Source organism: Ambystoma mexicanum, chromosome 4p, assembly GCF_040938575.1.
Source record: "Ambystoma mexicanum isolate Mex_15411 chromosome 4p, UKY_AmexF1_1, whole genome shotgun sequence".
Lineage (NCBI taxonomy): Eukaryota > Metazoa > Chordata > Amphibia > Caudata > Ambystomatidae > Ambystoma > Ambystoma mexicanum.
This window is the reverse complement of record NC_090927.1, coordinates 285,887,941-285,902,663: the sequence shown is the minus strand read 5'-3', so window position 1 is coordinate 285,902,663 and position 14,723 is coordinate 285,887,941. Positions and strand designations below refer to the sequence as shown.

Below are 14,723 nucleotides of genomic sequence, written 5' to 3'. Positions count from 1 at the left end.
GGATGATGCCAGAGGAGAAGGAAGCATTGATAAGTTTGGAGATGAATGGAGCTAGATCCTGTGCTGCATCCTTGATAGTTGGGCATGGCATTGATCACATTGACAGTTAGAAGGTTTAATAGAGTATAACTTTTTCAACCTCAATAATTGAGGTTTTGGAAAAGCTAAAGCAGTGTGAGGGTTTGGGAGGAGGCATGGAGTTGTCGGTCGGTGCAGAGTTTGTGTTAGTTAATGATGCTTTTTCCTTCTCGCAATTTTGTCTTGAAGGGTGGAGACTTTATTGGATAATGTGTCCTGAATATTAGAGCACCAGGTTACCAGGTTTTGTCTTTAATACAGTTGTCCTGTACCGGAATAGGGGATTCTAGCTCTAAGAATTATGAATAATTCTTAGATACTGGATTCTTGTTTTGCTAGAAGTATGTCTTTTTTGTAATGGGAAGATAAGTTAGATTTATTTTATATTCAGGAGGAGGGTTGTAACCTCCAAGAAGCTTCGCATTTCCTGTTTTCCTAACTGAGGTTTTTCAGGTGTGGTGTAAACCAAGAGTTGAGGTGACTTGTCTCAATTTTAGCAGTGCAATAGTGTCAAGACTAGTGTTCATGATTTTATTATATTCATCTACAAGCCAGTTGGACTCTAACCTGCCCTGTAGTGAATTGAGAGTGGGTAGGATGAGGGGTAGGAGTTTGTCAACAGTGATATTTTTTATCCTAGTAAGTGTGGGTGGTGCAAGTGAGGTTGTGGTAGCAATGGGTCTTTTGGTTGCTAAAGCAAAAGTAAGGAGGTGGCGGTCTGTCCAGATTAGGGGGTTATTGGCCAACATCATGGTGTTGCAATTATGGTCCGCCACCCAGGCTAGTATTCTCTCTTCTTTCTTTGCTGTGGGTAGGTGAGTTCACTCTCTGGGTAAAGCAAGGAGGTAGAGGATTGGGAAAAAGTTACTCACATGCGCAAACCTTATTTATAAAATAATCAAAGGTGAGTCATTCAATTTCTGACGAGACAAATTCCAGTTTGTATTTTTTTTAGAAAAAAACGATCCAATTCAATAGTGATGACATTATTGAAGTTTTTCTTTTATTCTCACGATATGCTTAAAGATGAACAAACAAAGATGATTTTCTGTCTGGTACTTCACACCTTCTAGTTTCCTCAACATTTACCATGCACAGATCCTTAGTACAAATTAGTATATGGTGTTGGCTCCACACCTTATAATTTCTTCCACATCAAATAATATGCGCTGATCCTTGATAATTAGGATTCTATGTCTTAATATTTTTCTTTGTTTTTATATCTCTCTCGACACATGTTTCCCCATTGAGATTATCAATGGTTCATCAGGAGAGGAAATGCTTTCTGCAGGTTCCACCAGTGGGTCCCAACGCAGCTGGCATACTGCCCGAGGTGAGGTGAGCACCTCCCTATGCGCGTGTGCCATTGTGCCAAGACAACCCAATGCATTTACTTTAAAATGCTCAATACTAGTTCTTTTTACAATATATAATAGCAGTCGCCAAAGGAGTGCCTGTTTAGCTTGGCTGCAACTTTCTTACTTTTTCAAGATTAGCAAGGGTATAAGCCACAGAGATGACTTGGAGGTCTTTGGAGTCGTTAAAACCTAGATTAAGGTCCCCAAGTATAAAGTGATGCTTTTTTTTTAGATTAACCGATAAAATTGAAGATATATCTTCATCAAAAGAACCAATGGCACCTGGTGGTCTATATATAAGGTGGATGGTAAGAGTTTGGGAGTTGGCCGCAGGTAGTTTAACTGATGGTTTCACAGAAGTGTGGTCTAGGGAGGGGGCTAGTCTCATGGTGAGGTTTGTTTTAGCGGTGAGAGCTATCCCTCCTCCATGTGCTTCATGTCCGTCTGCTCTCAGGAGAGTGTATTCAGCTGGAACTGCTAGCATGATAGCCGGGCCTGCTGCTGCGTGCAGCCAGGTTTCTTTGATGGCCAGAAAGTCATAGTTTTCCGCCAGGATGATAACTGCCATCTCTGTGGCGTGCGCCACTAAAGATCTTGCATTTATTAGTGCTCCCTGAAGGTCGGTGGCAGGGCTGTTTAAAGATAGGGCGGAGGAGCTAGTAGTAACTTCAGAGGCCTGTGGACTGGGATGAGGTTTAGACTTGTTAAGGTTTTTGTAGCAGAGGTTTTGTGAGGCACAAAGGGTGGGGTTGGTAGGTGTAATATCTTTAGAGCTGAGAGTTTGTCTTTTATGGTGGAAGCTCTGGCTGATTGTGTTAGTCAAGGCCCTGGCAGGAGGTTCAAATACTTTAGGCAGTCTGGCGAGAAGTCTAGTATTTCTCGAGGCAGCGTTACAGGGGCTGTTCAGACATGGTTGGACACCAGAAGCGATTGGGTTGCTAGAAGTCAACAGCGGTGCTAGAAGCATGACAGTCGAGGGAGTTGCCATGTTTGATGCAATAAGGCTTTTGGGTGGCATTGGTGGAATGGCTAGTCTCACAAGGCTAGTGAAGCACCTACGATACCTAAAGGAGGTGAGGTGTAGTCAAATAACGTGCATAATTGCCCTGAGGTAGATAGGAGCACTATATAATGTAAGATGGGTGATATAACATTCAAATGCAAGAATAGGCTAGTTCGAATTTCAAATACTTGGAAGAACGGCATAGGGAGTCGTAAGATGCAGTCCTATGCAGGCATAACAAAGTCAGTCGCCAAGTATGTACAAAACGAGTGGACGGCATGCAGCACGTTAGTTTACTAGCTTACTTGCTCTCCAATGACAAGCAGTAATAGCTTACATTTATGCAGTGCCTTGAGGCGGTAGCCACTTGCAGTCACACATTAATGCGAGCGTCAATGGGTCCGAACATTTAGTTCAATAGCAAGATGGAAACTATGCACATTGCCCAATGCATGGTGGCAAAGCACTTCCAGGCAGTCTGGACACAGTGATTTCAATTTGCTAGTTACAGTGAACAGTTGGCTAAATAGAGATATACTGCCTAAGGACGGGTAGTCGTAGGCTAGTTGCTGGGAGCAAGAATATTGAGTAGGTCTAGTGAGGAACCGCTGGTGTTCACGGGTCAGCAGTGTAACGTTCCGGAGGGAGTTCTTACCAGTAGTTCGAAGGCGGTGTGAGCGGGCAAGCTCCTCGGCCCTACGCCTCTTTTCAGCGACGACAGGCTAAGACAGGCCAGTGGCCTTAAAGAGCAGGCCTTCGAGAAGGCAGATCAGATGTCTCCTTCCGGTGGCGGCCAGCAGGACAAAAGGGATTGTGGCCCAATCAGGGGAGCCGCTCTTCGGTCTCAGTTGCTAGGCAATTTAACAACATTCAGGCGCGGCGGCCATCTTAGACGCACACACAGTGCGCACAGCGAGAAATCCAAGGAAATTCAAAGCAGGTTCCTCGTTTCGTGAATGTATGCATAGAAAACAGTGCAACAGGGATGGGGTCTTTGCTGTAGCAAGCGATCTGGCCGTAAAGGCAGGTACGCTTACTTTGACTTTGATTCACTAAGGCTTTGCTGTTTTTACCTGGTTTGAGGTTTAAAACCAACTTGGCGATCACCTTTATACACAAGGGAGTGCTGCTGCTGCTGCTGTTTTACCATAGTTAGGAATGCACAAGTAACGTGTGACTCTCTTTCACTCACAAGCGAGTGCCGCTTCTGCTTCTTTATACTAATTCAGCTTCTATGCAAGCACTGTTCACTCGCCGGGTGCCTGCTTCCAATATACGAGCAGGGACAGAATGCTCCGGGCTCACAAGCACACTGAAACCTTCCAGCTCAGCAGTGCGCCACCACTCCCCTTGCCGCTCACAGGACTTCAGTTGTTGTGACTCCACTCAAACTGGCAAACTGCTCTGCTAAATCTGCCTTTGACGAGACCACTTCCAATTGTAGCTCCTTCGGCTCTCTGTGCATGCCCGCCACCGGAGATATCCCTCCTGCACGCTTTCTTCTACCGGCCTCTGCACTATTTCTGGGGCACAGAACCTTTCAGGACTGGCAGGTGATATCTGCCCAGCAATAGTACTGGAGTCTTCTCGCTCCTTGAGCTTCTGTCTGGGCTGCCAGCACGGACCATGCTGCCGACTTCTGCTACTATCCAACAACGCCAACTCTCCTCCCATGGCCTGCACCCAAGGGGGCCTTTTAAGCTTCTCGGTCTCCCTCAGGTGTGGGTCCTCTGCTCTAATGAAGTGACCACTCCCACAAACATTGTGCCTCTTCAGCCCTCTTGCAGTCCTTAATGGTAAAATTAGGTTTTCTTATTTCTACTGGTTGGTTTTTAAATCCTAGTTGGTTCCTTCTAACATCCTTTAAAAGAACATCATAAGAATTAGTCATTAACCCTTTATGTACAGAATTCTTTTAAGCTGGTGTTATGCACACATTTCCTTTCACTGCCTCTTTGGGTGCAAGGGAGGTCTCCCGCACCTTGGAAGGGTTTTGATTTCCCTCTAGGTCTAGGGAGTTTATGATTGTGTTCAACCCTATTTGTATGGGAATCTCGTGGGGCAACGAGATGTTTATCACAACCATGGACGGTCTTTGTATCAGGCAGTGCAGGCGGCTGCCTGACGTACCAGCCTCTACGGGGCGCTGCCACCGTCCAAGAGTTCAGGATGCTGCTGCATCATTTTATCTCAATAAAAAATTAAGTTAGTTAAAAAACAAAGTTAGTGAAATTAATGCTGTGTAAGTGTAGTCACTGTACTGCGTACGTTTAATATAATTACTGAGTGAGCTGACAGTCTGCAAGCACGCAGCGCTCACAGTGCTCCTGCTGCTGTCCAGGCCAGCAACGCCAGGCACACGTTGATTTTATGATGCAAAAGCAACATGTGTTGCTTTCGCTTCGCCGGATGGCCAGGCCTGACTGCACATGCCCTCCCACAGCGCATGCGCTGCTTTGACAGGGGTTGACTGATCGGGTTGGCAGTGCCCTGGGCTGTCACTCTGTGACCTGCGGTGTAATATGTTAACTTCGCGGAGTCGGACAGTCTTAATTGCCCATCATCATTGCTGATCGGCTCAGAGGATCATCAAAGCCCAGCCGCCCAGGCAGGAGTTACAGGAGGCGGGCCAGACAGCCAGCAGGCTCCCAGGGCAGAACTCAAGAGGAGGCCAAGCAGGGAGAAGCCACCTCCCATGCTACAAAGATTGACATTTGATATTACAGTGTTAACCAATATTATTGGTAAGTAAGATTTACGGTTACGTTTTAGCACAATTATCTGGCTGGGACAACCCCTGCTGGCTACCGTATTGTAATATGGGCCAGGCCTGCCCAGAATCGTTTTCTTGGCCTATTTTATGCAGAGCATGCCTACTTAGTGAGCACACTAGGCCTGTCGTTAATTGTTGCTCCCCAAACCCTGTACTGCAGAGCCTGGCATTGTGCAGCTACTTTCATTAATAACCTCTGCATTCTCTGGTCTGGTGTCAGGCATGATACCAGTGGGGTTTATCCAGCTGAAAAGAGCGAGACAGATGAATAAGGCAAACTGTTTACTGTCTATTAACAAGTGAAAAAGTGTGCCCCTACCTCTTACATATATCAAACCTGATACTTTCCAGCACTTTTTTAGGTACACTTAAGCAAGTTTGTGTGGGGGAACGAACGGTCAACCACTGATTGACAGTATTAAAGGGATAGTTTCAGAGGAGAGTGGAGGAAAAGCTGCCTGCATTTTTATTTTTAGTTGAGCGGTGATAAAATCAAAAATGGCCCGCTTTTATAACTATATTGGTTTTCTGTGTGGCTCTCAACCCTCTCTGCATTTTTTTCCCCCAGTCGGTCTGTGGGCGTTCATTTATACATTATTTGCTATGTGTTGCGTTTCCTTAGATTATTCACAGGTAGCCCATATTCTCTTGTTGCCAGTGTAATAATGCCACAATAAGGACACCGCAGCGTGATGTCAAAGCAGTAAGGGCAGGTCCTTGTATGGTGCCACCAATGTGAGTGCATTTCCTCATATAAGATATTCATCAATATAATGGACGATTCAGGCTTTTATCACCCAGGGCAGCGCTCCATGCAATTGCACCACTGTGATGGCAACACGGTGGGGCAGCAGTCCAGTGGCGATGATGTAAAGAGCTTGCCTTCAAAACTAGCCACTGCAGAAAGGAAAGCCACTGCGTTGATGTCCTTCTGTAGGACGGTAGGGTTGCTGAGCGAGCAGGCACAGCATTCCGTTAGGATCTCACTTGAGAACGTCCTCAAAGCCACCAAGCTATCCTGCCTTGGGTATTCCAAGACATGTGGCTGCTTCCGCCTCTCTCGGGTTGGTTGGGCGCCAGCTCAGAGCCTGTAGTCGTGTACCTATTGTAGCGGCTGTCTGACTTTGCAGCACGGCACTGAGACAGCCGTGGATGAGGCTTTGGCTTTGGCATGGGTTTCGGTCGGCCCCATCCAAGTAGGGGCTTGGCTAAGGCTTCCTTGAAATGTCTTTGGTGGAGTCTAGGTTTAATGTGCAGTAGAATGAACCATTAGCATCACACACTGCTCTTAAGGAAAAAGCAATGGTGCAACCAAAACATTTCATTCTGATTCCCGGGCCCTTTCGGTAAGGAGATGCTTTATGACCATATTTTGCACTGAGATGTCGTCACAAAAACTTTTGCACTAGAAGTTGTTAGTATACTAGTACAACACACCATTACTGAAACTACCTTGCTTGGATTATCGTTGCCCCTCTTCTTCAACCAGGGAGGAGCATCTGAATGACTGTATTCCTGTCTGTTTAAAAAGTGACCAGAAAAAGACAGTGCCAATGGTTGGCCCCATCACTACGTAGGGAATTCATGCAACATTTTACTGCCCCCATTGGTGGATGTCAAATTAAGTTTCTAATTACCACACCGCTAAATGGGTTCTCCATTACCTCACTTCTTCTTGTCCTACGCAACGCCCGAAAGCTGTGATAAACACTTGCAGCGATTTATTTCTGAAATGGCTTTGCTCTGGACTTGAGGTGCCCCCCCGGGACAGTTTGCACCCCACTCAATGAAATAACCATTTCACGCTATGCACATCAGCCTCCCTTTAGTAAGGACCCACCCTTCATCACTCTTCCTGACGATGATGGGTCGGAAATAAACCCACAGAATATGTAATTTGAATGCTGCAGCCATCTGTGTGCAAGCTGGCTGCAGGTCACAAGTTTGTAGCCTGGATGTATTGGCAAACCACTTAGCCCTATCAGGGTGATAGATGGAGTAGCTTTGAGTTGGTTCATGTATGGGAAGTGTCCGGCAAGCAGTGTTGCTAGTGGTCTTATGCCCTTGAGAGCTTTTACACAGTCCCCCCAGCAGGCAAAAGAGGGAGTCGCAGGCAGTATATCCACATGTCCTGGATGCAAGGAGAGAGGGGAGGCAAACTAAAATAATGTGTGGAAGGTAGAACACCTCTGGAATAAGCAGGTGCACCCGACATCTTAAATGATTTCTTACCCTCCTCCACCCAACTAACAAACTATGCATCAGATGGAGACCCCCTGGCCACTGCTCATAGGCTGATCGGGTTGGTAAGATCAATGGGGCTGGCAGCCTTGTTACATAGTCCTGGCTAAGGGCTCTAGTCTATGATTTTCTGGGAATTTCCTTCTCTAGCACCTCCTGACAGGTATTTTTGTTCTGGGGCTTTAAATGTGCACTTTGCAACACTTGCATTACAAGTTGCATTCTCTCTTCCCACTTGATGTACAGAAGTGGTATCACCTTGTTGCCTTCTAACACTGCTTCCTCCACATCCGCCATTTGCTGACAAAGAAGGGTTTAAAGCTGTTCAGTGGGCATTTAATGTTTGATCTCTGTGGCGGCTGGCCGACTCATGATAATCGGCAGCTATTAAATGTATCTTTGTCGCCATTGTAATGTATGCATAATGCACCCCACGGGTTCTTCAGACTGTTTTCGCTCTAATGAGGGAGCCCCTAACCATCCTGTTGAAATGGGCCCCCACACATCTTCAGCCGGGTATTATTGAGTAGCGTGATCACCACCAATCTATGGTGTGGGTGCCTCTATTCTATAGTGGGGTGACACAGGCTTGTACAAGATTGGGTGTTCAGAAGTGGTATCACCTTGTTGCCTTCTAACACTGCTTCCTCCACATCCGCCATTTGCTGACAAAGAAGGGTTTAAAGCTGTTCAGTGGGCATTTAATGTTTGATCTCTGTGGCGGCTGGCCGACTCATGATAATCGGCAGCTATTAAATGTATCTTTGTCGCCATTGTAATGTATGCATAATGCACCCCACGGGTTCTTCAGACTGTTTTCGCTCTAATGAGGGAGCCCCTAACCATCCTGTTGAAATGGGCCCCCACACATCTTCAGCCGGGTATTATTGAGTAGCGTGATCACCACCAATCTATGGTGTGGGTGCCTCTATTCTATAGTGGGGTGACACAGGCTTGTACAAGATTGGGTGTTCAGTAGGGAAGTTTCAGAAAAGCAGTAATGATAATGGTGTATTTTGTTTATATAGAGCTAGTTCTTTATTGAGTGCCCTATTAACAACATTTGTAACATACCATTTTTGTTGTCATTTTGGGAGGTGCGTCGGGGGCGCCAATGATGCTTCCCGCCTGGGGCGCAATCTGGTGTAAGACCGGCACTGATCACAACAAGCCATTACATACTTTGGCATTGCTGAGCCATCCTCTCCAGAGGAAGACAAATGCCATGTGTCATCCCACAGATTCCCCTCACTCCCCTGGGGGTCCTTTAGGCAGGGGTTTAGTGAGGGATTTGTAGGATTCATCACAGAAGGTAGGGAGTGTTTCAGGGGGGTGGAGACCATGGCCTGGAGTATTGTGGAGAGTTTGGAAGGGTGCCAACGGAGAGAGGATATTACTGTGAAACAGCCAACCTCTCCAAGGATCAAATGCCCAGCTCAGTTACAGTCTGCCTCAGATACTCAAACACTGTTTCTACATTGCCCTCTCACTTCTTGGTACTTATGCATCTCCTCTTTCTATCCCAGTTTACCATACCAAACACCTCTCCCTCAAACCTTACTCTACCTACAGTGCTATCAAAGCACTGGCCCCTTTGTCACAAGAGCATAGACTCGTCCTTTCAATTCATGGTAAGGAAGAACTTGTTCATCTACCTTAATGTATACCTTAATAGAGCAATCAACAGGCTTCTGCCTGCCAAGTTACATTCCATTTCATAATTTGGTTATTCCACCCATTATGTTTTCTGTAACATGCCATCTAAAAAGTGATAGCATTCTCTTTTTCAATTCCCTTATTTGTATATTTCGGACACCCCATCTTGCTTCTAGCAAGATGCATGACTTTTGTGTCCCTTACTTTAGTACCATGTCTTTGTTGGAGCAATACTACTCAAGCCTTGTAAGGCGATTTGGTAACCTACTTGCTGGCCTCAGTATAGTTATGAATTGTATGTACAACATTGGGCTAAGCTAGTGGTCTGCAAACTGGAGCTCTCAAGAAGTGTTGAACTAGGATTCCAATAGTCCCTCACTGAAGACTATGCTGGCTAGGGCTGATGGGAATCGTAGTCTAAAACATCTGGCAAGCCAAAGGCTGTAGACCCTTGGCAAAATGAACCCCATGAGTAGACGCTACCCTTATGGAAGATAGAAAAGGTAAGAGGATAGGATGCATACAGGCATACTGCTCCATGACTGAAAAGGTGTCGCTTCCCCAACTGTGATTCAAAATCAGGGACTTCTAAGTTATTATAGAAGAGTTTTTGAAGAGCTACTAACTGTTCACCCATCCCAGATTGCTTTAATTTATCCCAAAGCCGCCTTCTAAAAATCCTAACAAATCTGTGGAAGACTAGCTATTAAAATATCCCCTTCCAAATTGACATATTTCATGAGAGCAGCTCATTACATACCTTTTTGGACTGTACCAATTCTTGTCCCAAATCCTGCCTCTGCATCTGTGATACTAATGTTGTTATAAAAGCAAGCTTTTTATACGAACCAGTAGTAATTCTCCATACATAGCTACCTACGGCATTGTTCAGCAAGTACGGTCTACATTTATCAAATGTGAATGCCCTTAAGAAGTGGAAAATAATCAGCTCTTTGCCAGAAATATGGCACCTCATCCATCTCCATGAATGCATTTATGGCTATTTGCTCTATTAAGCAATTTTGTCAAGCAAGAATCGGGCCTTACTAGGGTTCTGTAACTGGAATGTAGGGATATACATTTGGAAGGGAATAGTGGCTGGGGGAAGGAACCAATCAAAATGCCAATACAAGATAATAACTCTCAACAGAAAACGTGCAAGCGTTTAGCCACTAAAGCATTTATTATGGTCATTAGGCTGATACAGATGAAATGTATTAAGCAAAGAAAGACAACTGTGTAGCAATTTACATGAGTAGCTTTGTCATAGTAATGACCTGTGAAGGCAGAATATGAAGGTACAAATATAAGGGCTAATAAAGGATTCTGAGCAGGAAAACAGACTAAGTGGATGGGGGGGATTCTAATGGGGTTTGGACAAAAAAAAAAAAAAAAGAGTTCAGCTATCAGGCGGACAAGAGCTCCCCACTTCAATTGAAGCATGAGCGCTAGAGCTTTTCATATTAAATCTTTGGAAGGAGAGGATGACTTTGCATCTTCTGGGTGATTACCATCATGGCTTAGAGTTCGTAATTGAGTGGAGCTGGGAGCTATCGAGCTCCTGCTTGTAGCCCAGAAGAGCCTGGATAGTCTGTCACCAAGAGCTACCAGGAGCTACGTTTGGCTCCACTGGCCAACAGATGCCGAACAAACACAGCTATGTGAATTTAACCCTGTGCATTTCTGAAAATCTATTTGCAGTTTAAGGAGTCATAAATGATGGACACAATTATATGTTTGCATCTTATGTGGAAGTGAAATGTGTGCAACACTATGTACTAGCTCATAATTTCGATGTCTGTCCAGGCTTCAGTGATGAATGGTGGCAGGAACTGGTAACAGGTAAATTAATTTGATGACTGCACGGGCCATGCCCATAAGGCACCTGGTTTATGCATTTATCACCCTATGAGAAAGGCGATTGTAAAGATTACTACCTAAATAAAGAAGGATAATATATGCAACAAAAAGCAGCACAAAAATCTAAAGACAGTGGAATGTATGCATGCACATTTAATTTTGAGCACCACATGGTGCGTGAATATCAAAAACTTGCAAGGCAAACGCTACGATCTTTTAGTACGAATTAAATTTAAACTGGATGAAAGTCTAAAGAGATCCTTAACAAACATTAATCCAGAATTAACAAATACTGCAATAAAACCAATGGCATGTACTGTATCACAGCCACAAAATAAACACGAGCACTGGGCTTACATCCTTCTCCGCATCCAATATTATAGCAGCAAAGTTGTCTGGAAACACTCCCTCTTTACCGTTAAGCTCTCCTTTCCACCATCCCATTTCACCAGTGTCCTAGAGAAAAAGTAGAACGGCATACGCTTAGTATTAAAGCAAAATAATGTACAGCAAAACAGAGAACTTCAGCAACAAATTAGCAAGTTTAATGATAAAACAAAGATTTGTCTTTCGTTTTAACGTCAAGGCGCCGTTCCACTCTAGCCTACAGAACTGTTCCACTAGTCTATAGTGGCTCTATATATCACTCTTTTTTCAAGTCTTGTGAAGGAGAATGTGGGGAGGCCTGCATGCTAAAACATGTTGGAAGCAAAAACTAGAAGGGATGTGTTGGTCAGTCTCAGTTACACTATTGTTTGCATTAGTTCAAAATGGCACGCTTAATGTGTTACTGACAATCATTAGGAGAACATTTATTTTACAAAATGTATATATCAATTTGCAAGAATGACTTTTGCTCAACATCCACAAATATTTAAAATAAAAGCATGCCTCAATAGACAATAATTACATGAACACATCAAGATACATCTCAAAGGCATATATTAAGGACAGAGTACAATGTGTTGTACAAAAAGTGTTATTAAGTGAGTGCAAAAACCAAAGATCACAAGTCCAAATTCTTTTTGAAGTTGCAATTAGCTATTTCAAGGCCAGTTGATTCAGTTTCCAAGCCGCAGTGACTTTAGTGATAGCAAGGTCAAACATGTTTTCAATTTGCAAGCAACTATGATTTTAGTACTTGCAGGTTGGACAATGCACAAAGAAGCAGAAATGGCCTGCCAATGTTAAGAGCAGGCCAAATGTTAAGCTCAATACTGCTGGTTTGCGGTCGCAGTTAGGCAGGTGGGGTTAATCCTCATTGCCAGCTGTAAAAACTTTGCAACATCAACCACGGTCATCCCGGTCTCTGGTTTGGAAGAAACTGTTCTGGTGGCAGCACTGACGTTCTGAAGACAAGCACATGTGAAAACACGTTGGAGAAGGTGCTGCTCTGGAGGGAATAGGAAAACTGCTAAAGCTGCCACTGGTGCACTTCTGTGCAAGGGAGGTCAGTATCCAGCCATTTCAGTTCAGGCATATGGTGTACTCCTGAGAATCCCAACCATACTTTCAAGATTCTTTGCTGTTACTTGCATTTTGTAACCAGGGATACTTAAGACTTGTATCCAGACTCTTACTGTGTGGTTCGGGGAAGAAACATCGGTTTAGTTCCCACTGGGCCAAATTAAGAAGTCTGTAGACACATGTTTGCAGCCCTATACAGTACCTTTTAGAAAAATACAGAGAAATACAACTCCATGACTGACCTCTTAAATTCAGCTTGTCTTTAGGACAATGAGACACAGTTCAAGGGGCATTCGCTCAAGATGTAGATTCTGCAGAAGTTGAGCCAACCTTCAGTTATTTGACCAGATCTGGTGCTGGCTCTTCAGCCCTTGTGCCTCTGAGGCAGGCCAAAAACCATTAACATGTAAGGTAACAACTGTCATTCATGCACACGAAACAAAGTTAAGCTGTAGGATTCATGCAGGATTTTAATAACGGGCAGCCCAACACCAAGACAAAGTTTTTCCGGGACTCATCACAGATCTAGTAATGGATGAAAACATATCCATGGAAAAGGTTTGCTACCCCAGCCAGAAAAAGCAGGTTTTCTAGGAGGGTTCCCCAGCCACCCAAATGGGATGCGAGAGAAAATTAGTTTCTTGGAGAAGATCGTTATTGATCTTCAACCATTTTAGATTGTTCCTAAAAATCTACCTTTGGCAACTGGTGCATCGTTCACTTACAAAAGTAGTTGTAACACAGATCACTTGAAGACCACAGACAAAAAATCTGAACATTCACCTTACATTCATTATGTATTAAAATCCCAAACAGAAAATGTTATTTCAACTTTGAAGAGCTTACCTTGCTTAATACAGTCATTATGTCCCCATCTTTAAAACTAAGCTCATCCTCATTCGAACCCTCATAGGAATACAATGCCCTGCAGTATTCTTTAGCTGTGAAGGAAATGCAAAAGGAGTTCATAAAAATGATTCTCACCAGAAACATACACAGAAAACGAAAAGTGCATACATAGCTGAGCTATATACCATTAAAGTGAAATCATATGGTACTACCATACAATGAAAGGATTCCCTTGGATGTTGCTGAAATAAAGGAGATCATTCAGTTCCACGACATTGAAAATGCAGAATAAAGAACCAACATTTGAATTTTAATGCTCGATCACCAAGCAAATCAAGCACAGAGGAGTGCTTATATAGACCTGAACATATATTCAAAATCACACCAGATCAAATAAGTATAGCAACTATGTTATTTGAACCATTTTTATAATTCTATTACAAGACCGGAGGCGAGCATTATGCTTTTACTTCTTTAATTACTGCTCAACAGCAATTCAAATCTTACTTTTCAAACTGTTTTTTTATTAAGAACATGTGCCCAACTGGCTTAAAAACAAACCTAAACAAAAACAAACAAAAGCATGAGGACAAGAACTATCCTTCCCAATAATCCTAGAGGCTCTGTAGTCCTAGCCTCCTTTCTGTCCACCAATGGTAGTCCTTTGTCTGGTATAAACTCCTGACTCTAGGTCCTTTCCTCTTCTTTTTTTGCTGGCTCGACAGTTAAGTGTTCCATTTATTTAGCTAAGCGTTTCATGTTATGATAATGTGAGGTTTTCTATTAAGGCTAAAGTGTTCACATCTGACGTATTGTGCTGCGCGTAGGGTGCTTATTTGATACCACAAGCGCAGCGTATTAATACGAGCGCGGCCGTGTGCGTCGCGCATTAGCGCCCGATTTCGTGAGTGACAGGGCGCATTGATGGAACGGGCATCCCGCGAGTGATCTTGCTCACCTGGGGGAGCCTGTTCCCTCTGTGACGACTAAGGCGCGAAAAGCGCGTAGGTTCGCAGCCACAGAACTGAAAGCGGGCACATTGGAGCTTCCGCGCATGCGCGGAAGGAGACCGCGGCTCTGGCAACTTTCCTTACTCGAACGTTCCGTGTGGTGAGCAGCGGTAGGACGGACGAATACACAGAGCATTTTGGTCTGATACGAGCGTCGGAGGGGCATACAAAAATAAATGAATAAATAAAAAAAAAATGAAAGAAATTTAATCTACACGCTCGTCAGCTGCACCGTTACAAAGGCAGTTTAAGCTACCCATAAGCAACTCTTGACAAGACCTACGGTCATACAGTGATGGCCTGTGACAGAGGAGAGGAGTACTGGGAAGAGTACTCAGAACATGAGCAGGAGTTACCTGAGGAAGAATTCGACCTCTCCCAGAGTTTCAAAAAGGTATTAGGGGATTCCCTTGTGAGAGCAGTAGCTC

The 14,723-nt window shown here is 44.2% G+C and overlaps 1 protein-coding gene across 4 annotated transcripts in view; it reads right to left on the bottom strand.

Annotated features, from left to right (window-relative positions):
- Nucleotides 1–14,723, bottom strand: part of CD2AP (CD2 associated protein) — a 1,227,366-nt gene that overhangs the window by 545,127 nt on the left and 667,516 nt on the right. For all 4 annotated transcript variants that reach the window (XM_069605837.1, XM_069605839.1, XM_069605840.1 and 1 more), the window contains 2 exons: nucleotides 13,283–13,377; nucleotides 11,327–11,425 (listed from right to left, as the gene is read on the bottom strand). In XM_069605837.1, the coding sequence (XP_069461938.1) occupies nucleotides 11,327–11,425; nucleotides 13,283–13,377 (194 nt within the window). The remainder of the gene's footprint in view (nucleotides 1–11,326; nucleotides 11,426–13,282; nucleotides 13,378–14,723) is intronic.